General features: G+C 36.6%; 7 protein-coding genes across 7 annotated transcripts; all 7 read right to left on the reverse strand.

Annotated features, from left to right (window-relative positions):
• Nucleotides 1-2,659: 2,659 nt before the first annotated feature.
• LOC146246176 (olfactory receptor 52P1-like) lies at nucleotides 2,660-3,301 on the reverse strand. Its single transcript, XM_084683453.1, has one exon. The coding sequence runs from the start codon at nucleotides 3,299-3,301 to the stop codon at nucleotides 2,660-2,662; it is 642 nt and encodes a 213-aa protein (XP_084539579.1).
• Nucleotides 3,302-8,354: 5,053 nt separating this feature from the next.
• LOC146246177 (olfactory receptor 6S1-like) lies at nucleotides 8,355-9,296 on the reverse strand. The gene has a single exon (XM_084683454.1). The coding sequence runs from the start codon at nucleotides 9,294-9,296 to the stop codon at nucleotides 8,355-8,357; it is 942 nt and encodes a 313-aa protein (XP_084539580.1).
• Nucleotides 9,297-10,967: 1,671 nt separating this feature from the next.
• Nucleotides 10,968-11,909, reverse strand: LOC146246178 (olfactory receptor 4B13-like). Its single transcript, XM_084683455.1, has one exon. It carries the CDS (start codon nucleotides 11,907-11,909, stop codon nucleotides 10,968-10,970), a length of 942 nt encoding a protein of 313 aa, XP_084539581.1.
• A 1,690-nt stretch (nucleotides 11,910-13,599) lies between these two features.
• On the reverse strand, nucleotides 13,600-14,541 carry LOC146246179 (olfactory receptor 6S1-like). The gene has a single exon (XM_084683456.1). The coding sequence runs from the start codon at nucleotides 14,539-14,541 to the stop codon at nucleotides 13,600-13,602; it is 942 nt and encodes a 313-aa protein (XP_084539582.1).
• A 1,832-nt stretch (nucleotides 14,542-16,373) lies between these two features.
• LOC146246180 (olfactory receptor 4B13-like) lies at nucleotides 16,374-17,315 on the reverse strand. The gene has a single exon (XM_084683457.1). It carries the CDS (start codon nucleotides 17,313-17,315, stop codon nucleotides 16,374-16,376), a length of 942 nt encoding a protein of 313 aa, XP_084539583.1.
• A 1,777-nt stretch (nucleotides 17,316-19,092) lies between these two features.
• Nucleotides 19,093-20,034, reverse strand: LOC146246181 (olfactory receptor 4B13-like). The gene has a single exon (XM_084683458.1). It carries the CDS (start codon nucleotides 20,032-20,034, stop codon nucleotides 19,093-19,095), a length of 942 nt encoding a protein of 313 aa, XP_084539584.1.
• Nucleotides 20,035-22,677: 2,643 nt separating this feature from the next.
• On the reverse strand, nucleotides 22,678-23,742 carry LOC146246182 (olfactory receptor 14J1-like). Its single transcript, XM_084683459.1, has 2 exons — nucleotides 22,853-23,742; nucleotides 22,678-22,684 (listed from the first exon to the last, which is right to left on the reverse strand). Exons 1-2 carry the CDS (start codon nucleotides 23,740-23,742, stop codon nucleotides 22,678-22,680), a joined length of 897 nt encoding a protein of 298 aa, XP_084539585.1.
• Between the last annotated feature and the right edge of the window lie 4,166 nt (nucleotides 23,743-27,908).

The raw sequence follows: 27,908 nt of genomic DNA on the forward strand, positions 1-27,908 counted from the left end.
AGTGATCTTAAATGAATTCTAAGCAATCTTATTTTTGATGTGCGTTCCGTATGTGCGTTCTGCATGTATGAATGGTCTCGTAAACACGACAACGTCTGCGTTGTTCGATGAGTGTACATGTAGATATGTATTTATTTAACGGACTGCGTTTTACACTGCTGTAATGCCAGCACAAAATGTAAGACACTAATCAGAGTTTAGATACTTTTGCCGTGCCTCCTGAGTTTCTGTAAACCAGATGACACCTTGGACAGGGAGATAAACAGGATGTAGTCCTTCCCTCGAGGTACCTACACTATAATTCACAGACACAGATAAGGACTGGCAATAACTAACCAGTACTGTAATATGAAGGATCAGATACACTTATCTATTTTTGTATGCATGCCATCTCTACAAAGGTTTGTAAATTGGTTTTGTATTCCAAGGTGTGTGTGTGTGTGTGAATTGGAGACTTCCAATGTGAATCCGTCCTCCGCGTTGTGTTTCTATGAAATATTTTACATTTGAACTCCAGAAAGTGTTTTTTTTGGTCTCTGTAAACGGTAAATAACTGTATTTATAAACTGTTCAGTGTTCGATGAGCTCCTCATTACTCAAAACTGAAGATCGCTCCATCTGACATCAACGGACAGTCGCACATGTGTACCGTGTTGTGGGTACTTATTTTTTTGATCCAATAAAAGGTGACTTGACCACCACTTTATCATTCAGTTACATTTAGTCATTTAGCAGACGCTCTTATCCAGAGCGACTTACAGTAAGTACAGGGACATTCCCCCCCGAGGCAAGTAGGGTGAATTGCCTTGCCCAAGGACACAACGTCATTTGGCACGGCGGGAAATTGATCCGGCAACCTTCGGATTAGCCCGACTCCCTCACCGCTCAGCCATCTGACTCCAGTTGCTCCCTTCTCTCCTTTTCTGTTTTCTATCCTCCATTTTCTTTCTTTCTCTTGGATTCTTTCTCTTTTTTTGCAGTGGCAACACAATATTTCTGCAATGACTCATACTTCATCTTAAAAAATATTCACCCTATATGGGCATACAACACATCTTCATATATACCTGTTTGGAAAGCATAACAAATCACTGGCACGGTCTGTCTGCTTAATTGAGAGCTGAGTAGATGCAGAAGTCGATCTGCCATCTTATTTATATGGATAATTACATGTATACACCGTTACAAGGCTTTTTCGTTAAATTGCTTGAAAAGTCGTAAACAATTTGTTTGGCTTTAATACATTTAGTGACCAATTTATTTAGGTCACTCTTGTTTTGGCAGTAGCATTCTAATGAGCATTGAAAGGACCAAGATCTTTTTGCTCCCCATTAATCTCAATCTATGGGGACAGCAATTTATGATCATGGCTGACTTACTAACAGTTAATTCAACACATCATCCCATTGGAGATAGCCCGTACTGTTTAATGAGCTTGTTAATTTCTGCTTTGTCATCAAACTAAACTAATGTGTTTATGTTCATTAGGGTGAGAAAAACATTCATTTTTCTTGAACGTCCCATGTGCAGAGAAACAAGTACATTTTACAAATGAACCCAAATGTTTTCTTCTTACAGTTGATGTTTTATAATTTAACTGTGTTTTGACAGACAACCCCTCTGGGAATAACGTAGTGCATTCTGATTTACAGAATATAATATAAAAAATAAATACCATCTCTTTATCTCTTTGCTGTGATTTTGGTACTGCAGCATAAGCATCTGACAGAAGAATTATGTTGAATTTTTGTGCTCTGTAATTATATAAAGCTCCAGCTATGATCACCTGTCTGAGAATGACAGTCTGTATGTTATTGCCTTACAATATGGAAAAAAGATCATACTAACTGTCAACATTCATAAACCCTAATGGTCCAAAGGTCATGTTTTATGGCCTTTAATGTTTATGAGAAACTAAAGTAAAATAACATCTGCAGCTGATCATGCCTTTGTAACAATGAGAATATCTTCAATTTCTCTGTAGCACAGTGTTTTGTAAAAGACTGAGAAAATCAATACCACATGCTTTCATTAAAAATTGTAGATATGTTTATTAGTAGCATTTCAAGAAAGACAGATAAAAGGTCCCAACAATGAGGAAAAGCAAAGAACAATTAGACATTTCAGAAGTTGCAAGATGAAAATAAAACACCTCACTGAGATTTAAATGAGATTGTATATTCTGTCCTGGGAACAAGGTTCATTTGAATCAGTCAATACATAACTAAATTACATTAAAATATTACTTTATTATTATTATATTACTTATATTACTTTTTAGAATATCAATTTGTATGACTTTTTCACAAATCAATCATACACAGTATTGAATGCCCCTGTTTACAGTTGGAATATCCAAGCTGCCAATTTGTAAAATCAATAAGAATAATCATTGCATAGGTGCTAGTGACTTTTTAATTTACTGTAATATAAATAAACTATTTATTTCAAGTAAAGCCAACATTTCAGAAAATCCCAATTCATTCACCATTCTTGTATATATCAGTCACATGTCAAAGTCTTTGAAATGCAAAAATATGCATTTAATAGAGGCTAGAGAGTAAGAAACCTAATATGATCAACTGGAAAACAGGATGTTCATTGTTCATAATTTTAACTAGAATTTGAAAGCCCATTACTTCCCAAACAAGCTTGTCTGTCACTTAACCTTTCCACATTTCAGTAGTTTTACAAGTTGCTCCCTTATTTCTTTGGTTCTAATGCCATAAATCAACGGATTACAGACCCCAGGAACAAGAAGATACATCAGACTAATGACAACACGCAAATCCTGCGCAAATTCTTGTTGAATCCTGAACGACATAAATGCAATCATGGACGTAAAGAAGGTGACGGCAATGACCGTGAGATGGGTGGTGCAAGTATGGATGGCTTTGGAACGAGACACTCCTCCCGCTGACCTGAATATGACCACGAAAATAACCACGTACGAAAAAAAGATGCCAAAACAGTCAGATATCACTATCGCACAGAAACTGACCATACCTGCCAAGTAGTTCTTCCTTGTGTCACCACATGCTATGGTAACCACCAATTGGTGCTCACAGTGAATCCCATAAAACACATTGGAGGAGCAAAATGTGAGGGTTCCAACCAGGGCGATCATGGCTGTTATTATGACGGTATTACGAATCACAACCACAGTAGAAGCGATCTGACAGTTATTGTAGCTCATGACATCATTGTAACGTAGAGGCAAACAGATGGCCACCAACCGATCGACAGCCATCCCAAACAGGATAGTGGACTGAAAGGCGCACAAATAGTGGACCCACCACATCTGCATCAGGCACAGTATTCGAGGGAAAACATTTATATCGGAAACAAAACTGAAGATCATTCTCGGGACCACTGCCAACGGGACACCTACATCAACGAAAGCAATGCAACCTATAAGCACATACATGGGGGAGTGGAGACTTCTCTGCTTCACAATGACGACGATTAAGGCAATGTTGGACGTCACTGAGAAAAAGAGAAGGATGGAAAAGGGAATAAAGAGGAGGGTTCGGTTCTTGTAAAGTTCTGTAAATCCGATCAAATAGAATTCTGTATGAGAGAAGTTTTTGGAGGGTCCAAATTCCATAGTTCCAGATTCTGGAGACTTGGAAGTAAAACCTGTAACCAAAATAAGACAACTTTTGTTTAGTTCAATATTTCAATATATTGGTCAATATATTCACAAGAATACACACAATATGAATTCAGAGGAGGATAACTTGAAGAAACAGATCTTTACATTTGAACTCTTCTGCTCTCCTGCAGTGTTCCTTAGAGAACAGCTGGTCTTATTTTCCTTCTCTGTATCTAGAGAAACAGCTGAAAATATGCAGGATATTATTTACCTTTTGTTGATCTATTGAAAGCGTGTCCTATTGTTGCTGCGCTGTTCAGCTCTCACCAAAGTTCATGAGCGGAGACTCAAAGACAAGGAATAGCACGTGACGCGCTGTAGAATGAAAACCCCGGGTTCTGTGACTGGATCTGGCCCGCTCCTGGACAAATGACTGTGCCCCTTCTTAAATTGTCCTCTTCAATCCCATGATACATTTGAAACAAAGACGTCCTAGGTTTAACCAATCAGAGGGCGCATGTGTTCTGATAGGGGCATTGCTAGTCATAGTCATTGTCATCATCCTAGGATCCCCTGACTTTACCAGTGTGCGTTTGCTTTACATTTTATTAACATAAAAAAATACTTTTTTATAAAGTACAGCAGAAGATCAAGGATCAGAAGTGTACAGTTTGATATAACAGTGTGTATATATTTAACGGACCCCAAAAACCTATGAATGTAATCATGTGTTGTGGTTGCTTGGTATTTGAGAAGTGCAAACCATACAAAATGCTAATCTTAAAGTTGAAGGAATATGGTGTAGATCAACTTTATGCTGAAAGGATGGATAGGCTACATACTGTATGTAGGCATGACTTGGTATGTATTTAACACTTCCTGTTCTTGTCAGTTTCTTAAATATTCTCTGTCCTATTGTATATTTCATTTTATCCAAACAACCTGAATAGGTCCATTTCTACTTGGTGTGGCTGTTTATGTAAATCACACTTTAAATACAGGATGTTGTCCTAAATCTTATGCATATCAATTCTGTGACTCTCAGAGGTTGCCACAACACTATTACCTCGATTTCATTAGATCTGAGTCCCTTTCAAGCAATCCTCAACAATCAGCAGCAGATGTGGGATGACTTCTGGTGAAAACAATTTAATTGGATGTTTCATGTTTTCCATTCATTATCTTCAATGGCCAATTTAATTTGGCCACTCTTGTTTTGGGTTCATAATTCGGATCACCTTCGTCCAGAATAATATACTTTTTTTTACCATTTATCTCAATCTGTGGGGACAGCATTTTTTGACCGAAGCTAATTTGCTAATTTATATTCAATCTTTTGGATGTAATTGGAGATGGCCAGAATTGTTTAATGAGCTTGTTAATTTGTTTTGTCACCAAAATGTGTTGTGTTCATTAATGCGTGAAAGACATCTACTTGACTTGAATGTGCAACAAACAGGTAATTTGCAGTCCGAACCTATAATGTTCCCTGCCAATGTTTATCTTGGTGTGGTGGTTATTTTTACATTTTGCTAAAATGTTTGTGGCTGCATAAACATCTAACTTAAGAAGTTACATACAACCCCAGCCAATCTCTCACCCTGCCATGGTCAATCTGAAAGTTGATACAAAACTACAGGTTGATGTTGGCCTTACGGTGCGTGTCCACTACAGCGTCGCGGAGCGTTGCGGAGCATTGGCTTCCAATTCATTTTCAATGAAACCGAGCGTTGACGCTCGTGTAAGGCATTGTGGGAGCGTACGCTAGCGTCAACGCCCGGTTTAATTTCATTTCAAAGATAAATGACATAGCACATGGTCAGATGCAGTGACATGGAGCTAAGGAAACTAAATCCATCAATACACCTGTTAAATCTGTGAAAGGTTCCATTTTTCATACACTCGATCATGAACTTGGCCGCGAAGCCAACTTTATTATCCATTTTGTTTGTCATTTCATTTGGTCGTGTATGACCTTGTTGATGTTTACCCCCACCCATGGGCTTGTTTACATCACCCTCCCTTGTCAGGTACTGAGGCTGGATGAGGTGCTTGTTTGGAATAAGGGCTCCATCTGCTGGTGCAAATTATCACAAACTAATATAGAACATTTCCAGTCAGACTCCGGGGTCTATTCAAGTTTGTTGGAATCAATCCTTTGTGTTGGATTCGAGTACACACTTTGCATTATACTTTGCTGCCATTTCCGTGCTGTTTAAAACTTTGATATTGGTTCAAATTTGTTATTATTATTTCCCCGACAATATGACTGAGAAAACAAGCCTTGACATGAATATTAAGAGGATGGACTTCAAACAGGAAAGCCGTATATTTTGACCCAATCTGCTGCTTGTATCCAAATGATTTGTGTTAAATCACATTTTAAGCATGATTTCCTCTGAACAAATATTTTCTTTGTAAAAGCATACATGAATTACCAATGAGCAGTGAGACTAATCATCTATCCACAAGATGGCACTATTAGTTCATGTAAGATCAAGTCAAGAGCAACACACACACACACAGACATACACACACACACACAGGAAGGCCAGATACGACCTTCTGAAGGTCTTCAAAGCAACAAAAAGGGCTTACAGGACCAAGGTGGAGTCCAGCTACAATGGCTCTAACCCCAGTTGCATGTGGAGTGGACTTAAAGCCATTACTGACTACAAAGGGAGAGGCTTCAGTGAGAGTCCAGTCCCCTGTCCTACTGCCAGATGAGCTGAATTCCTTCTACGCTCGCTTTGAGAGGGACAGTGACCCCCCTGCAGTGGAGCTACCTGAAGGCCAAGCCAGTGGTGTGCCTACACTAACTGTAGCCGAGGTGAAGCTGTGCTTTAAGAAGATCAAACCTCGTAAGGCACATGGCCCAGACGGCATTTCAGGTGGGGCCCTCAGGGGCTGAGCTGACCAGCTGGCAGGGGTCTTCAGTGACATCTTCAACCTCTCCCTTCACTTGTCTGTACTCCCCACCTGCTTCAAGAGAACCACCATTATCCCTGCAGGTCACCTGCATGAACGACTATCGCCCGATAGCACTGGCTTCTTTCATCATGAAGTGCTTCGAGCGGCTAGTCAAATCATTCATCTGCTCCTCGCTGCCCCCCACCCTGGACCCTATGCAGTTTGCATACCGGTCCAACAGGTCTACAGACGATGCCATCGCTCTGAGTATGCACACCGCTCTCTCCCACCTGGACAAGGGGAATACGTATGTAAAGATGCTGTTCATTGACTACAGCTCAGCATTCAACACCATCATCCCCTCCAGACTGGTCTCCAAGCTTGTGGACCTGGGACTAAGCACCTCCCTCTGCAAAGGGATCTTCCACTTCCTGACGGGGAGGCCACAGGTGGTGAGAATCGGTGACCGCACCTCATCTGTACTGATCACCAACACAGGCACCCCCCAGGGCTGTGTGCTCAGCCCTCTCCTGTTCTCCTTGTTCACTCATGACCGTGCGGCAACGCACAGCTCCAACCTCCTTGTTAAGTTTGCTGGCCCTACGAAGTGTGGTCTGTTCTGCTGAGTTCATCATCGGCAGGAAGCTCCCAGCCCTACAGGACACCTACCACACACGTTGCCTAAGGAAAGCTGGCAGGATTCTAAGGGACTGTTCCCACCCATGAACACCCGTTTCTTTACCCCGCTGGCTTCTGGCAGGCGTTACCGCAGCATCCAGTCGCGCACACGCAGACTGGACAACAGTTTCTACCCAAGGGCCATCAGGCTTCTGAATGGACACTGATATGGACATTGATTTATTGCACACTAGTCACTTATACACCGTCACTTTCAGCTACTGGTTACACTATCAGTTACATTGCACTACTGTACCTCACTGTACCTCGCCACCAGGCTCCTGTATGGTCATTGACATAGTCACTGATCTGCAATTTTGCACTATTGTACTGTACTCCACTTAGATTAGAATAGGTTATAGGGTTGAAATAGGTTTTATGTGCATTTAGGGTTAGTATAGTGAATTATTTATTGTTATCTGAAATTTAGGAAGTTTTAGTATTAGTGTTAGTATAGTCGATTATTTATTGCTATCTGTATATTTAGGAAGTTTCACTTATTTAAGCTCAACATAGATGTAAATTATGTTCTGTGTACTTATATGTTATGTTATGCCAGGTGCTTGCGTTTTGTCTTAAGAATTTCAGTGCCCAGTCTGACCTTGTGTTGTTCTGTGTACCTGCCAAATAAAAGACTTGAACTTGAACACACACACGCACACACTCACACAAGCACAGGAGAAAGGTCCTTGTGAATTAGACGTTTGATGCATGTGTCTATAACCATTGTCTCAAATGTGTCCTCATTTTAGGTGCCTTTTTGTGATATTGAGAAAAGAACAACAATATAACCAAACATATTGTAAATCAGTTGATTCATTTTAAGGAAGTGCATATGAAAAGAAGTGCACACACACAACACATAGCACACATAACATAAACATAGGTATATACATTGTTATGAACCTTCAAACCATTCATGAATAATGTTAAATAATGCTAAATAATGACAGGTGAATCACAGATGATGCAGAAATGAAGGAAAACATGAGAACAATCCCCATTATAAGACAAAGCAATTCAATGTTAGTGTAACATAATTAAATGCTGTATGGAGAAGAAAATAAAACCCAAATAAATACAAAGTCTGGGCTGATGTAATAGACTCTTCAGTAAATCTATTGTAAATAGTAAACCATGCATTAACATGATCAATACACAAGAAAATAATCTACTGTTTTGGCAGAGTTTTTCTATGACCTTTAATACATTTGAACACTGACAGGCGTAAGGATCGAATACTCAAACCATAAATGAGTGGATTGAGAATAGGGGGAAATATGAAAAAGAAAAGGGACATGAACACTTTAGTTTCGTAAGGCAGATGACGTAGGTCAAATCTACTTTGCAGTATTTCAAAAAAGCACCCTGTAGAGTACATTGAGACAGCAAACAGGTGTGGGGTGCAAGTTGTGATGGCTTTGATCTTCATCTTCCTGGAAGACAAACATATTCTGAAAATCTGTGCATACGAGAAAAGGACCATGATTAACTGTGGAAATGTATATAGAGCTGCAGATACTAAACCCACAATGTTAATAACAGCTGTATTTGAGCAGGATAGCTTCACTAGTGAGTAATTGATGCAGTACAACTTGTCAATGACCTGTTGACAAAATCGTAGTTGAGGAGTTATGGAAAAAAAAAACAGAAATGCAATCAAGGGATAAACCCAAGAGAACACAATAAGCTTATACACTTTGCTCAGTGACATGATTGTGTGGTAGTGCAATGGGTGACAGATAGCAGCATATCTATCATAGCTCATCACAGCAAGAATTGTAAATTCAATAATACCATACGTGAATAAACCATATATCTGGGTTTGACAACAGGCTAGTGATACTTCATATTTGGTTGATAATAAATTACTCAAAAGGGCTGGCAAAAGAACATTACTTCCATAGACACCATTTGCTGCTAAATTACCGATAAAAAAATACATTGGTTTGTGCAATGTTTTCTCAACACTGATCACAGAAATTATAAGTACGTTTTCCGTAATGATGATCATGTAAATGATAAGAAAAATGCTAAAGTATTCATGCTTCAATTTTTCCATTCCATAGTAGGCAGTCAATACAATGAATGTAACATGAGAGGAATTTTCCATAATTGAAACAGATTTTTCTCCACTCTGTTGGAAAGAAATTAAATGTTATTTATTTATTGCTCCTCTTTTCAAAATAAAGTTGACCATCTACAATATTTAAAATGGCCTTAATATGATAATAATACTCATAGTAATTAAAATAGTATTAGAAGTAGCAATATTATTGTTACTACTACTAATACTACTACTACTAATAATAATAATGATAATAATAAAGATAACAATAAAAGCAATACATCAGAACACTTGAATAGAAACTGACTAATATTTCATACTAACATTTCTAATAAAATTAAATACAATATTTTTGTTACCTGTGTGTGCTCCACACATATGAAATGAATTAAACAGAAGCTCTTATGAACTTATTTCTAACCTCTTCACTCATGTGATCTTTTAAACGCTCAGACTATGTCACAGGATCAGAATCCCTGGACAGTAATGTTTCATCATGAGAAGTGAGAAAATATTCATTCCTCCACCACTGGGTGTGCTCTACTATAATAATGTATGTTGATCTTATCTGATATTATTTCAGATTAAGAAAATTGTATTTTAGATTTGTGAGTTTGGCATTTATGAGTTTTAATCTTGGCACAATGTATGTTTCTGTTTGGCCTAAAAGCACATTCAGTAGGCACCTTTTGACTGAGAGTGCATTCTGAAATATGCAGCAGACTTTAGGTAACCTTTTATAATAACTGGCCTTTATAGACCAGAACATACAATTTATGAGTAACTGTACAATTGACAATGTGTTCAAATGCAAGCATGTAATATTACTGTCATAGTCAAATGCATATACATTTATGTGAATATGTGATATAGTTCATTATGTTTTTCAACAGCTCAATTGAAATACCGTTTTATATTAGAAACTAACAGTGTTCTTTCACCTTCATAATCAAACTAATATCTCTAGAACTATGATATGGATTAAAACCATGTTGAGTTGTAACAGTTAATGCCAGTCTGTATTGTTAGAACAAGTTCAATATTGACAAAAGTGAACCTTAACATCAACTTTACGTTTTAACATTTTCTCGTCAACAGATCACAGGAAAATTATTGTAGAATATTTGTAGCTCTCTGAAGGTTTGAATCCACACAGGATTCAATAACATGACACATGGCTTATATTTTGCATATGTTAGTCAAACTGTTGTGTCTGATGCATAATTCTAAGTTGTTCTTAAGCTGTTTCAGATAGATAGTATTATCATCATAGTCATGTATTTGATAATGAATATAATGGTAATGATTTGGAAGATAATTTTGTCCAAAAAGGGATTTGAACCTGAATCTCCAACTGCAGTCAACATCCACCACCATGTATTTATTATGACAGATAATGGACAGGAAACTATTAAGATCAAAAGCTAAATTGTAAACATTGTTATAAAATATGTTTTGCAAGATTGCAGCCTGTGTTTTGGTATATTTCATTTATTTTGGGAAACCACAAAGACTGTGGCTTGTAATCAAAAGGCTTGAGCAGCATAGGTTCTAGACTGCTTTGGAATAGGTCTGAGATTTTTGTGGATTACCGCAAAGACTGCGGCCTGTGTTCAGAAAGGTTTTATGTAAAGCACTTTGAGCTGCAATTCTATTGTATAGTCTATTGAATATGGTAAATCATGCATTCACATGATCAATGCTCAAGAAAATCATCTACTGTGTTGGCAGAGTTTTTCTCTGACCTTTTATACATTTGAACACTGACAGGCGTAAGGATCGAATACTCAAACCATAAATGAGTGGATTGAGAATAGGGGGAAATATCAGAAAGAAAAGGGACATGAAAAGCAGAGTTTCGTAAGGCAGATGACGTAGGTCTAATCTGCTTTGCAATAATTCAAACAAGCACCCTATAGAGTACATTAAGACAGCAAACAGGTGTGGAATGCAAGTTGTGATGGCTTTGGTCTTCATGTCCCTGGAAGACAAACATAGTCTGAAAATCTGTGCATACGAGAAAAGGACCATGATTAACTGTGGAAAAGCATATGGAATAAAAGATGCTAAACCCACAAAGCTAAAAACCGCAGTATTTGAGCAGGATAGCTTCACTAGTGAGCCATTGGTGCAGTACAACTTGTCAATGGCCTGTTGACAAAATCGTAGTTGAAGAGTTACGATAAAAAGAATCAGAATTGCAATCAAGGGATAAACCCAAGTGAATACAATAAGCTTATACACTTTGCTCAGTGACATGATCGTGTGGTAGTGTAATGGGTGACAGATAGCAGCATATCTATCATAGCTCATCACAGCAAGAACTGTAAATTCAATCATACCATATGTATGTATTCCATATATCTGGGTTTGACAACAGGCTAGTAAGACCTCATATTTGGTTGATAATAAATTACTCAAAAGGGCTGGCAAAAGAACAGTACTTCCATAGACACCATTTGCTGCTAAGTTACCAATAAAAAAATACATTGGCTCATGCAACTTTTTCTCAACACCGATCACAGAAATTAGAAGTATGTTTTCCGTAATGATGATGATGTAGATAATAAGAAAAATGCTAAAGTATGCATGCTTCAATTTTTCCATTCCATAGTAGGCAGTCAACACGATGGATGTTACATCAGAGGAATTTTCCATAATTAAGATGGATGTTTTAAAACACTCTGGGAAATAAAAACAAATGTTATTTAATTATTTCTCTTCTTTTCAAAAACTTTTTTATCCTTTACAATATTTGAGATTTCTTTAATATGATAATAATACTCATAGTAATTCAAATAGTAGTAGAAGTAGTAATATTATTGTTACTAATACTAATAATAACAACAATAATAACAATAAATCAGAACACTTGAATAGGAACTGACTAATATTTTACACTAACATTTCTAATGTACTGATGTCAGTCATTTACCTGTGTGCTATCTCCACACTAATGAAATTAATTGAACAGAAGCTCTTATGAACTTATTTCTAACCTCTTCAGTCATGTGATCTTTTAAACGCTCAGACTATGTCACAGGATCAGAATCCCTGGACAGTAATGTTTCATCATGAGAAGTGAGTAAATATTCATTCCTCCACCACTGTGTGTGCTCTACTATAATAATGTATGTTGATCTTATCTAATATTATTTTATATTAAGAAAATCATATTTCAGATTTGTGATTGGCAGTAATAATTTTTAATGTTGGCACAATGTATGTTTCTGTTTGGCTTAAAAGCACAAGATCATTCAGCAGGCACCTTTTGAATGAGAATGCATTCTGAAATATGCAGCAGACCTTAGGTAACCTTTTATAATAACTGGCCTTTATAGACCAGTAAATACATGTTTTGAGTTACTGTAAAATTCACAATGTGTTCAAATGCAAGCATTTAATATTACTGTCATAGTCAAATACATACTGAATCTTTCATAAAGTTTGTAAAGTTTTTTAATTGCTCTATTGAAATATTTTTGAATTTCAGAAGCTAATAGCGTTCTGTCACCTCCATAATTTAACTAATATTTCCAGAACTACAATATGGATTAAAACAGGTTGAGTTGTAACAGTTTATGCCAGTCTATATTTCTAGAACAAGGTCAATTTCATTGAGCTTCCAGGTGATGCACATATGCTGTTAGTGCAACGTAGTAAACATTAAAATAAATAAATGTCATACAATATACTTTTAAAGCCCCTGATATATACTTACAATATATCACAGAAAGATGTTGGGAAGTGTAATGCAGTTGGTCTGAAAGGACTTAGAACATCTAATAGTCAACATAATGTGCTGTGAATTGAGTTTGAATTCTAACAATTGAATTTGTCCGATTGTCGCATTTATATCCTTATTTTTGGTGTCATTTTGTAATATTGAGAAAATAACAAAAATAAAACCAAACATTTTGTAAATCAGCTGATTTACTGTAAGGAAGTGCATGTGTAAAAAAAAGTGTACACACCCAACACATAACACATATAACATGAACATAGGTATAGATAATGTTATGAACCTTCAAACCTTTCATGAACAATGTGAATGTAAAAGCATTGAAAACACAACATTTACACTGAGACCTTTATTTAGCACATACTGTAAATAGCGAATACATTTGCTAAATAATGACAGGTGAATCACAGGTGATGCAGACATGAAGGGGAAACAATCCACATTATTAGACATAGCAATTCAATGTTAGTGCAACAGAATGATGTGTTTTATGGGGAAGCAAAAAAACAAAATACAAAGTCTGGGCTGAAGTAATAGAAACTATTCAGTAAATCTATCAAATATGGTCAACCATGCATTAACATGATCAATACACAAGAAAATAATCTACTGTTTTGGCAGAGTTTTTCTATGACCTTTAATACATTTGAACACTGACAGGCGTATGGATCGAATACTCAAACCATAAATGAGTGGATTGAGAATAGGGGGAAATATCAGAAAGAAAAGGGACATGAACACATGAGTTTCGTAAGGCAGATGACGTAGGTCTACTCTGCTTTGCAGTATTTCAAAAAAGCACCCTAATGAATACATAGAGAGAGCAAACAGGTGTGGGGTGCAAGTTGTGATGGCTTTGATCTTCATCTTCCTGGAAGACAAACATATTCTGAAAATCTTTGCATATGAGAAAAGGACCATGAGTAACTGTGGAAAAGTATATGGAACAAGAAATACTAAACCCACAATGTTAATAACAGCTGTATTTGAGCAGGATAGCTTCACTAGTGAGTAATTGATGCAGTACAACTTGTCGATGCCCTGTTGACAAAATCGTAGTTGAAGAGTTATGATTAGAAAAACTAGAAATGCAATCAAGGGATAAACCCAAGTGAATACAATGAGCTTATACACTTTGCTCAGTGACATCATTGTGTGGTAGTGTAATGGGTGACAGATAGCAGCATATCTATCATAGCTCATCACAGCAAGAATTGTAAATTCAATCATGGCATATGTGTGTAAACCATATATCTGGGTTTGACAACAGGCTAGTGATACTTCATATTTGGTTGATAATAAATTACTCAAAACGGCTGGCAAAAGAACAGTACTTCCATAGACACCATTTGCTGCTAAGTTACCGATGAAAAAATACATTGGCTCGTGCAACTTTTTCTCAACAACAATCACAGAAATTAGAATTAAGTTTTCCGTAATGATGATGATGTAGATAATAAGGAAAATGCTGAAGTACTCATGCTTTAATGTTTCCATTCCATAGTAAGCTGTCAACACGATGGATGTAACATCAGAGGAATTTTCCATAATTAAGACAGATTTTTAAAAACACTGTGGGAAAGAAATACAATTGTTATTCATTTATTTCTCTTCTTTTCAAATAAAATGTTACCATCTTCAATATAAAAAATGTTCTAAATACAACAATAGTACTCACATTAATTCTAGTAGTAGTAGAAATATTATTGTTACTACTAATAATATTACTAATAACAATAATAGCAATAAATTAGAACACTTGAATAGGAACTGACTAATATTGTTTACTTACATTTCTAATGTACTGATGTCAGTCATTTACCTGTGTGCTATCTTCACACATGTGAAATGAATTGAACAGAAGCTCTTATGAACTTATTTCTAACCTCTTCAGTCATGTGATCTTTGAAATGCTCAAACTATGTCACAGGATCAGAATCCCTGGACAGTATTCTTGCATCATGACAAGTGAGAAAATATTAATTCCTCTACCACTGTGTGTGCTCTACTATAATAATGTATGATAATAATGTTGATCTTATCTAATATTACTTCAGATTAAGAACATTTTATTTTAGATTTGTGATTGGCATTTATAATTTTGAATGTTGGCACAATGTATGTTTTTGTTTGGCTTAGAAGCACAAGATCATTCAGCAGGCACCTTTTGAATTAGAATGCATTCTAAAATATGTACAGTAGCAGACCTTAGGCAACCTTTTATAATAACTGGCCTTGATAGACCAGTAAATACATGTTTTGAGTTACTGTAAAATTCACAATGTGTTCAAATGCAAACATGTAATATTACTGTCATAGTCAAATACATATTGAATCTTTCATAAAGTTCATAACGTTTTTTAATTGCTCTATTGAAATATTGTTTTATTTCAGGAACTAACAGCATTCTTTCGCCTCCATAATCTAACCAATATCTACAGAACTATAATATGGATTAAAAACCGGTTGAGTTGTAACAGTTTATGCCAGTCTATAGTGTTAGAACAAGATCAATATCGACAAGGGTGATTCTAACATCAACTTTACTTTTCGACATTGTCTAGTCAACGGATCACACGAAAATTATTGTACAATATTTGTATATATTGTAATATACACATACATCAACATGTATTTCTTTGAGGTTCCAGGTGATGAAAATATGCTGTAACTGCAATGTAGTAAACATTTATATAACTGATATACAATATACTTATAATGTCCCTGATATATACTTACAATATATCACAGAAACATTCAGACATGTTTGCAAGTGTAATGCAGTTGGTCTGAAAGGATTGAGAACATTTAATAGTCAACCTAATGTACTTTGAATTGAATTTAAATTCAAACAATCATATTAGTCCGTCACGATTGTCTGATTTGTATCCTTATTTTCGGTGCCCTTTTGTAATATTGAGAAAAGAACAACAATAAAACCAAACATATTGTAAATAATTTGATTTACTGTAAGGAAGTGCATATGAAAAAAAGTGTACACACCCAACACATAACACACATAACATGAACATAGGTATAGATAATGTTATGAACCTTCAAACCTTTCATGAGCAATGTGAATGTAAAAGCATTGAAAACACAAAATGTACATTGGAACCTTTATTTAGCACATACCATGAATAGCAAATACATTTGCCAAATAATGACAGGTGAATGACAGTTGATGCTGAAATGAATGAAAAACAATCCACATTACAAGACAAAGCAATTCAATGTTAGTGCAACATAATTATGGGCTGTGTGGAGAAGCAAAACATAAATAATAAATAATAAGGCTTTGCTGAAAAACCAGACATTTGAGTAAATATATTGTATTTAGTAAACCATAAATTAACATGATCAATAAACAAGAAAATCATTTACTGTTTTGGCACAGTTTTTCTCTGACCTTTAATACATTTGAACACTGACAGGCGTATGGATCGAATACTCAAACCATAAATGAGTGGATTGAGAATAGGGGGAAATATGAAAAAGAATAGGGACATGAACACATGAGTTTCATAAGGCAGATGACGTAGGTCAAATCTGCTTTGCAGTATTTCAAAAAAGCACCCTGTAGAGTACAATGAGACAGCAAACAGGTGTGGGGTGCAAGTCGTGATGGCCTTGATCTTCATCTTCCTGGAAGACAAACATATTCTGAAAATCTGTGCATATGAGAAAAGGACCATGATTAACTGTGGAAAAGTATATGGAACAATAGATGCCATACCCGCAATGCTAATAACAGCTGTATTTGAGCAGGATAGCTTCACTAGTGAGTAATTGATGCAGTACAACTTGTCAATGGCCGGTTGACAAAATCGTAGTTGAAGAGTTAAGAAAAAAAAAAACAGAAATGCAATCAAGGGATAAACCCAAGTGAACACAATAAGCTTATACACTTTGCTCAGTGACATCATTGTGTGGTAGTGTAATGGGTGACAGATAGCAGCATACCTATCATAGCTCATCACAGCAAGAATTGTAAATTCAATAATAGCATACGTGTGTAAACCATATATCTGGGTTTGACAACAGGCTAGTGATACTTCATATTTGGTTGATAGTAAATTACTCAAAAGGGCAGGCAAAAGAACAGTACTTCCATAGATACCATTTGATGCTAAGTTACCGATGAAAAAATACATGGGCTTGTGCAATGTTTTTTCAATGCCGATCACAGAAATTAGAATTAAGTTTTCCGTAATGATGATGATGTAGATAATAAGAAAAATGCAAAAGTATGCATGCTTCAATTTTTCCATTCCATAGTAGGCAGTCAACACAATGGATGTAACATGAGAGGAATTTTCCATAATTGAGACAGATTTTTTTTAAACACTGTGGGAAAGAAATTCAAATGTTATTTATGAATATTTACATTTACATTTATTAATTGCACTTTTTGCTCTTCTTTTCAATGAAAGTTTCCCTACAGTATTTTTTATGTCCTCAATAAGATAATATTACTCATAGTAATTATAGTAATATTATTGTTACTACTACTAATAAAAACAATAATGGCAATAAATCAGAACGCTTGAATTGGAACTGACTAATATTTCATACTAACATTCCCAAAGTACTGATGTCAGTCATTTACCTGTGTGCTATCTCCACACTAATGAAATTAATTGAACAGAAGCTCTTATGAACTTATTTCTAACCTCTTCAGTCATGTGGTCTTTTAAACGCTCAGACTATGTCACAGGATCAGAATCCCTGGACAGTAATGTTTCATCATGAGAAGTGAGAAAATATTCATTCCTCCACCACTGGGTGTGCTCTACTATAATAATGTATGTTGATCTTATCTAATATTCTTTCAGATTTAGAACATAAGATTTTAGATTTGTGATTGGCGTTTATAATTATTACTGTTGTTGGCCGAATTTATGTTTCTGTTTGGCCTAAAACCATAAGATCATTCAGCAGGCAACTTTTGAATGAGAGTGCATTCTGAAATATGCAGCAGACCTTAGGTAACCTTTTATAATAACTGGCCTTGATAGACCAGAAATGACAATTTATGAGTAACCGTAAAATTCACAATGTGTTCAAATGCAAGCATGTAATATTTCTGTCATAGTCAAATATGTACTGAATATATAATATAGTTCCTCATGTTTTTCAAAAGCTCTATTGAAATATTGTTTTATTTCAGAAGCTAACAGCATTCTTTCACCTCCTTAATCTAACTAATATCTACAGAACTATAATATGGATTAAAAACAGGTTGAGTTGTAACAGTTTATGCCAGTCTATAGTGTTAGAACAAGATCAATATTGACAAGGGTGAACCTTAACATCAACTTTACGCTTTGACATTGTCTCGTCAAGGGATCAAAGGATAACGTGTATTTCTTTGAGCTTCCAGGTGATGCACATATGCTGTTACTGCAATCTAGTAAACTTTAAAATAAATAACTGTCATACAATATACTTGTAATGCCCCTGATATATATTATAATATATATCAGAGACATTCAAAGATGTTTGCAAGTGTAATGCAGTTGGTCTGAAAGGACTGAGAACATAAAATAGTCAACATAATTTGCTTTGAATTGAATTTAAATTCTAATTATTGAATTTGTCGGATTGTCGCATTTGTATCCTTATTTTAGGTGACATTTTGTAATATTGAGAAAAGAACAACTGTAAAACCAAACATATTGTAATTCAGATGATTTACTGTAAGGAAGTGAATATGTACAAAAGTCCACACACCCAACACATAACACACATAACATGAACATAGGTATAGATAATGTTATGAACCTTCAAACCTTTCATGAATAATGTTCATGTAAAAGCATTGAAAACACGAAATGTACATTGAGACCTTTATTTAGCACATACCGTAAATAGGAAATTATTTTGCTAAATAATGACAGGTGAATCACAGGTGATACAGAAATCAATGAAAAACAATCCACATTATGATACAAAGCAATTCAATGTTAGTGCAACACATTTATATGCTGTATGGAGAAGCAAAAAAATAAATACAAAGTCTGGGCTGCAGTAATAGACTGTTGAATTAATCTATTGAACATGGTAAACTATGAATTGATCAGTGCACAAAAAAAAAATCTACGGTGTTGGCACAGTTTTTCTCTGACCTTTAACCAATTTGAACAATGACAGGCGTATGGATCGAATACTCAAACCATAAATGAGTGGATTGAGAATAGGGGGAAATATCAAAAAGAAAAGGGACATGAACACTTGAGTTTCATAAGGCAGATGACGTAGGTCAAATCTGCTTTGCAGTATTTCAAAAAAGCACCCTGTAGAGTACATTGAGACAGCAAACAGGTGTGGGGTGCAAGTTGTGATGGCCTTGATCTTCATCTCCCTGGAAGACAAACATATTCTGAAAATCTGTGCATACGAGAAAAGGACCATGATTAACTGTGGAAAAGTATATAAAAATGTAAATACTAAACCCACAATGTTAATAACAGCTGTATTTGAGCAGGATAGCTTCACTAGTGAGTAATTGATGCAGTACAACTTGTCAATGGCCTGTTGACAAAATCGTAGTTGAAGATTTATGATTACAAAAATCAGAAATACAATCAAGGGATAAACCCAAGAGAACACAATAAGCTTATACACTTTGCTCAGTGACATCATTGTGTGGTAGTGCAATGGGTGACAGATAGCAGCATACCTATCATAGCTCATCACAGCAAGAATTGTAAATTCAATAATACCATACGTGTGTAAACCATATATCTGGGTTTGACAACAGGCTAGTGATACTTCATATTTGGTTGATAATAAATTACTCAAAAGGGCTGGCAGAAGAATAGTACTTCCATAGACACCATTTGCTGCTAAGTTACCGATAAAAAAATACATTGGCTCGTGCAATGTTTTTTCAACGCCGATTACAGAAATTAGAAGTATGTTTTCCATAATGATAATGATGTAGATAATAAGAAAAATGCTAAAGTATGCATGCTTCAATTTTTCCATTCCATAGTAGGCAGTCAACACGATGGATGTAACATGAGAGGAATTTTCCATAATTGAGCCAGATTTGTTTAAAACTGTGGGAAAGAAATTCAAATGTTATTTATGTACATTTACATTTATTTATTGCACTTTTTGCTCTTCTTTTCAATAAAAGTTTCCCTACAGTATTTTTAATGTCCTCAATAAGATAATAGTACTCATAGTAATTCTAGTAGTAGTAGCAATACTATTGTTACTACTAATAATAATACTAATAACAATATTAGAAATAAATCTGAACAATAGGAACTGAGTAATATTTTTTACTAACATTTCTACTGCATTGATGTCAGTCATTTACCTGTCTGCTATCACCACACAGATGAAATGAATGTAATAGAAGTTCTTATGAACCTGTTTCTAACCTCTTCAGTCATGTGATCTTTTAAACGCTCAAACTATGTCACAGGATCAGAATCCCTGGACAGTATTCTTTCATCATGAGAAGTGAGTAAATTTTTTCTCCCATTGAGAGTTTTTCTGGGAGTTTTTCCTTGTCTTCCTTGAGGGTTTAGGTTGGTTGAGGGGCAGTTCTATGGGCGTATGTGAAGCCCTCTGTGACATGCTTGCGTGTAAAAACGGTTATACAAATACATTTGATTTGATTTGAGTAAATATTCATTCCTCCACCACTGGGTGTGCTCTACTATAATAATGTATGTTGATCTTATCTCATATTCTTTCAGATCAAGAAAATTATATTTCAGATTTGTGATTGGCAGTTATAATTATTAATGTTGTTGGCACAATTCATGTTTCTGTTTGGCTTAAAAGCACAAGATCATTCAGCAGGCACCTTTTCAATGAGAATGCATTCTGAAATATGCAGCAGACCTTAAGTTAACCTTTTATAATTGGCCTTGATAGACCAGAAAATATAATTTATGAGTAACTGTAAGATGCCCAGTGTGGTTAAATACAAGTACATTTACATTTATGCATTTAACAGACGCTTTTATCCAAAGGTTTACAAAAGAGCATAGGTCACTGATCATAACAACGAGGAAGTCCCAAACATTGCAAGCAGCCAAAACATGAAGCATACATTGTGAAAAACTAAGCAAGTGCCAAGGGAAGAACCATAAGAGCATGCAGTTATACAAGTTACAAAATAAAACAACATGAACCCCAAAAAGTGCAAGACTCTACCTGTAGAAGAACAATCAACACTAAAATATTTCACAGCAAGTACAAGAGTTCAAGAGTTAACTTTGTTATAACTAACCTACAAGAGCAACAAGTCTCTAAATAAGAGTCATTGTGATCCTGGAGGAAACTAACATCAGGTCCAATCAAGCATTCCTAACTGCCGTTGTACTCCCGGAACAAGTGCGTTTTGATTCTTTTCTTGAAGGTGGGTAGACAGTCAGAGTCCCTGATGGAGGTAGGGAGCTGGTTCCACCATTGGGGGGCCAGGCAAGAGAAGAGCTTGTGTTGGGATTGGGCGGCCTTGAGCGGTGTGACCACCAGGCGGTTGTCTGAAGAAGACCGTAGGTGGCGGGTGGGGGTGTAAGGTTGCAGGAGAGACTTGATGTAGTCGGGTGCAGTCAAGGTCACCGCTCGGAAGGTCAGTACCAGGGTCTTGAATCTGATACGGGCGTTGATGGGTAGCCAATGGAGAGAGATGAGGAGCGGGGTAACATGGGAGCGTCTGGGTAGATTGTAGACAAGGCGGGCCGCTGCTTTCTTGAATCCTCTGAAAAGGGCGGGTTGCACATGCTGGGAGACCAGCGAGTTGCAGTAGTCCAATTTGGAGAGGACCAGTGCTTGGACTAGCAGCTGGGTGGAGTGCTCAGACAGGTATGTCTTGATCTTCCGGATGTTGTAGAGGGTGAATCTACACAACCCGCAGACTACAGCAATGTGGGCAGTGAGGGAGAGCTCGTCATCCATGGTAACCCCGAGGTTCCTGGCAGAGGATGAAGAGGTCCCCGTCGTAGATCCCAGGGTGATTGACAGATCGTGGGAGATGGAGGGTTAAGCCGGGATGATGAGAAGTTCTGTTTTGGCGAGGTTCAGCTGGAGGAAGTGCTCGGTCATCTAGACGGAGATGTCTGTGAGGTAGGCCTCAATCCTAGCTGAGATCCCCGGATCTGTTACTGCAATGTAGTAAACATTAAAATAAATAACTGTCATACAATGTACTTATGATGCCCCTGATATATACTTGCAATATATCACAGAAACATTCAGAGATGTTTGCAAGTGTAATGCAGTTGGTCTGAAAGGACTGAAAACATATAATAGTCAACATAATTGAATTTAAATTCTAACAATTGAAATTTGTCCGATTGTCGCTGTTCTATCCTTATTTTAGTAACATTTTGTAATGTTGAGAAAAGAAAAACTATAAAACCAAAATATATTGTCAATCAGTTGATTTACTGTAAGGAAGTGCATTTGTAAAAAAGTACACAACCCCAACACAACACATATAACATAAAAATAGGTATACACATTGTTATGAACCTTTCATGAATAATGTGAATGTAAAAGCATTCAAAATACGAAATTTACATTGAGACATTATTTAACACATACCGTAAATAGGAAATTATTTTGCTAAATAATGACAGGTGAATCACAGGTGATGCAGAAATGAATAAAAACAATCCACATTATAAGACAAAGCAGTTCAATATTAGTGCAAAAGAATTATATGCTGTATGGAGAAGCAAAAAAAATTAACAAAGTCTGGGTTGAAGTAATAGACTCTTGAGTAAATCTATCGAATAGGGTAAACCATGCATGAACATGATCAATGCTCAAGAAAATCATTAACTGTGTTGGCACAGTTTTTCTATGACCTGTAATAAATTTGAAAACTGACAAGCGTAAGGATCGAATACTCAAACCATAAATGAGTGGATTCAGAATAGGGGGAAATATCAGAAAGAAAAGGGACATGAACACTTGAGTTTCGTAAGGCAGATGACGTAGGTCAAATCTGCTTTGTAGTATGTCAAAAAAGCACCCTGTAGAGTACATTGAGACAGCAAACAGGTGTGGGGTGCAAGTTGTGATGGCTTTGTTCTTCATCTCCCTGGAAGACAAACATATTCTGAAAATCTGTGCATACGAGAAAAGGACCATGATTAACTGTGGAAAAGTATATGGAACAATAGATGCCATACCCGCAATGCTAATAACAGCTGTATTTGAGCAGGATAGCTTCACTAGTGAATAATTGGTGCAGTACAACTTGTCAATGGCCTGTTGACAAAATCGTAGTTGAAGATTCATGATAAAAAAGAACAGAAATGCAATCAAGGGATAAACCCAAGTGAACACAATAAGCTTATACACTTTGCTCAGTGACATAATTGTGTGGTAGTGCAATGGGTGACAGATAGCAGCATACCTGTCATAGCTCATCACAGCAAGAATTGTAAATTCAATAATAGCATAGGTGTGTAAACCATATATCTGGGTTTGACAACAGGCTACTGATACTTCATATTTGGTTGATAATAAATTACTCAAAAGGGCTGGCAAAAGAACAGTACTTCCGTAGACACCATTTGCTGCTAAGTTACCGATGAAAAAATACATTGGCTCGTGCAACTTTTTCTCAACACCGATCACAGAAATTAGAAGTATGTTTTCTGTAATGATGATGATGTAGATAATAAGAAAAATGCTAAAGTATGCATGCTTTAATTTTTCCATTCCATAGTAGGCAGTCAACACGATGGATGTTACATCAGAGGAATTTTCCATGATTGAGACAGATTTTTTTTAACACTGTGGGAAAGAAATTCAAATGTTATTCATTTATTGCTCTTCTTTTCAACTTAAAAGTTTACCATCTACGATATTTTTTATTTCCTTAATATGATAATAATAATAATAGTATAATAATTATAGTAATTCAACAACATTTAACAATAATAGCAATAACTTGTACAGGAACAAACTAATATTTCATGCTGACATTTCTAATAAAATAAAATAAAATAAAATATTTTTTTACCTGTGTGTGCTATCTACACACTAATGAAATGAATTGAACAGAAGCTCTTATGAACTTATTTCTAACCACTTCAGTCATGTGGTCTTTGAAACGCTCAAACTATGTCACAGGATCAGAATCCCTGGACAGTATTCTTTCATCATGAGAAGTCTGTATTGGTGAGACATGAAAGATGGTATCATGCTAAAAGATACAAACTGTTATTCCAGTACCTGCACAACAGCGTTGTTGCCATTTTGGTCACACTGTACTTCATGGACTATGAACCATAAATCATTGATCTAGGACTGTGGCAGTCATTTGAATTTCTTTTCTTTTGAGACTTTACACAAACCATAATTCACCACATAAAACATCTATAAAACTTCTTATCATGTGGCCAACACAAGACCATTCTGAACAGTGAAATTCTTGTGACATCATCAGGCAACAGCTACTCAGTGGTATGAAAAAAGGGGGGGGGGGCAGTCATTTCATAGTCCTTCTTAAAACAAATATACACATTTATATAAATAAGAATAAGAACCCAAACAAACACGTTTATACAAAACATAAGCCTATCAATAACTGTGATAAAGCCAACTCACAGCTGATTTTGGGAGTATTGTATGTGGACTGTAGGCTGTCTTCACACTACGAGAACAAGCAGTACCCGACACATCCAACGTGAGTCAGAACCATTCACCCCAGCCCTACAACTCAGGTTTGGCACGCAAACTCTATTCAAGCCAAACAGCTTTTCAGCACTCAAATGTAGGACTGAAGCATTTTCATGTCCCTTAAAAGGTGGAATAGATTAGCTCCAGAAAAGCCATAAGCCTATTATTCTGATCAAACAATAATAAAAAGGTTGGTTCACCTGAGCTGGCCACTGTACAGCCCACACGAGCAAAAAGGGCAAAAAAACTAAAAGCAATAATGTGCAAAGCTAGCAGCATGAGTCTGAGGCCAAGAACTTGGAAGCACAATGGTTCTAAGGCTCCATGGTAGCGGCTAACACATATGCTGTATAGTAGTAGTGCTTCTATTGCCCAACGCTTGGAAATGGGAGAAGAAGAAAAAAAAAAGTGTAGTTTGCTCACACAATTAATCCATAAATCGGTGAAACCGGCTCCACCATATGGGATGGAACAATTGCATAATTGAGTCATTTGGCTGGTCCCTATAACCAACCAGAGGACTACAGTTAAGACAGTGGGGATCTATGGCCCGAACCGGACTGCAAGTCCACCCGGACAGCAGTCTGGAGTGGACCGGAAACACCACGGCCCTCTACACAAAGGGACAGACCAGTCTCCTTTCTTCTGAGGAGGCTTCGGTCGTTCAATGTGTGCAGCTCTCTACTGCACATTCTACCAGTCTGTGGTCACTCACTAGTGCCATCTCCTACGCTGTGGTGCGTTTAGGTGCTAGAACGAAGGCGTGGCATATCAACGGCATGAACCAACGGATGAGAATAGAAGGCTCTGTTCCGGAGACTAGCATGGCACCATGGGGGGGAGGGGGAGTGGCAGAAGCACTACTTAGTGCTTAGTGCATTCTTTTCAGATGCATGAGTTCAACACTGACTACTTTGAAACCCTTGGCAGGGTCAAAGAGGTCATGAGCCTGTATTGTTACATCAAAGTTTCGTGCCTGTTGCTTAACGAGAGATCGTTAAGACTCTGTCCCCACTTGCACACTTTAGTCTCCAGGTACTGTCCACAGAGGGTCAAAGAGGTCATGAGCCTGTATTGTTACATCAGAGTTCCATCCCTGTTGTTTAACGAGAGGTCGTTAAGACTCTGTCCCCACCTGCACGCTTTAGTCTCCAGGTACTGTCCACAGAGGGTCAAAGAGGTCATGAGCCTGTATTGTTACATCAGAGTTCCGTCCCTGTTGTTTAACGAGAGGTCGTTAAGACTCTGTCCCCACCTGCACACTTTAGTCTCCAGGTACTGTCCACAGAGGGCTGGTTTTGGTTCTTAATTGCTGTCAAGGGATGGAGAAACTAACTGGAATAATGACCTCTAATAAACATGTTTACCCTAGCAGTGGTTACATCAGCCAGGTCCCAAAAGGGACAGAGAAAGAAGACTGTGGCACAAGATGAAGTTTAAACATTCCCTGTTCTTGTAAACAACTAATAGTGTATTATTAACTGTCATAGACATTAAATCCACTACGAAAGTACTCTGTATCAAAATATGACCTTCACAAACATCAGATAGAGTTCCGGGCCTAGAAACGCATGGGTAGATTTCAGACCAAAAGTATCGTATTTTGAAGTAAATGTTGAGGGTCACACATGGCTGATCGAAACTGGTGAAGAGTAAAACCAGTTTGAGGGAATCTGTAATGTAAATGACTAGCATGAGTTTGGGTCATGTGAAATCAGTTTTCGCTGTGTTTATTTGCAGCGGCTCTTGTCCCATGGTGTTCATCATGAGAACCCTATGCAGTGAGGCCGTTTTACTCAATTTGATTAGGAACAGTGTCTCTATTCAAGCACCCACATAGTTGCTTATTAAACATCGCTGTGACCATGTGCTTTCTTTTTAGACACTCCTCCAATGGGATTAACATAAGAAAACGATTTTCAGCTGAGTACAGTTTTGGTCAGTACCCTTGTTGTAGAAACATAGAGGAAATGTCTTGCCAACAAATGGTCGTTTTGGTGCTCCTGGTTTGTTTGTCACTTCAGGGTGAGTTTCCATTCAATTTGTTATTCTTAGTCTTAAATACATGGACTTGCATCTGTGTTGCATGTAATACATCTAAATGCTCAGAAAAAAATCATTTTGTTGTCCCTCTGGTTGTAGTTGTGCAGAATGAGGCTGCTGCGTTTCCCTGGTCTTGTCCCAGCCTAAGTGGTGTTTGTCGAAAGGTTTGCCTCCCAACAGAGTTGTTCTTCGGACCTCTGGGCTGTGGAAAAGGATTCTTGTAAGTGCTATATATAAATATTTTGAAACTCTTATCAAGTACAGTATATTATTATTCAAATACACACACAGATGTTTTCCAGGAAATTAATGCAAGCATTTTTTTTCTCCCTAGGTGCTGTGTATCCCATTTCCTATAAAACCAGAATAATTAAAAAAAAAAAAAATGTGTGATCACTGTGGAGCAGATCATGTGATCATTGTAACTGTTGTTTTCTTTAGATATTACTTCACCATGAAGTGTATGGGGCCTACTTTGGATTTCCCAACTGTCAATCTAATCTAACTATCTGCATGTATTTGTATGCTTGCTAATTATTACATAATGAACTAAGTCTTTAATAAGTACATTTGAAATTAAATCAATTTGTAGTAGCTTCTTTTATTTAAAAATGTTAGTGAATATCCTAATTAATATAGCAAAAGCATACTATTGCATCGGATTTGTATTTTCATGACAAAAATGTACTGTGTGCGTTGACAACTACTCTCAAGTAGCAACCATGTTTCTGGTTCTGATTGTCAATCTTTAAGGTTTACTTGTATGAACTGATGTATCGTTGGTGGGTTCAGTATTATCTTTACCTCTAAATGCAGTATGTTTATTCAAACCAACAAGGGGACATTGGTAACAATATATAAGAATGCATGTGCACTTGAAATACAGTGCAGATCAATACTTTTTGACTAAGTAACAACATAAACCTCATCAAACCAAACCACCATGACTTCTTGATTGTGTTTGCGTTTTGATTTCTGTGTGATTGTCCATGCACATCTTTCCCATGGTTCCTTAGGGATTCAAAAGGGATGTCACTTGGCAGTACAGCTGCTTTAGAGACCACTAAAACAGAAGCAGTGTAAGCCTGTTTAGAAAAGATGCAGTGTAGAGACAAGAAAAAAGAAAATAAACTGACAATATATATAAATAAAACCTAAACAACATACAGTTTGCCACATGAATCCTGACTGGTTGGTATATTATCAACTTT

The sequence above is a fragment of the Hypomesus nipponensis genome, chromosome 20 (assembly GCF_054491055.1).
Source record: "Hypomesus nipponensis isolate SF chromosome 20, ASM5449105v1, whole genome shotgun sequence".
Lineage (NCBI taxonomy): Eukaryota > Metazoa > Chordata > Actinopteri > Osmeriformes > Osmeridae > Hypomesus > Hypomesus nipponensis.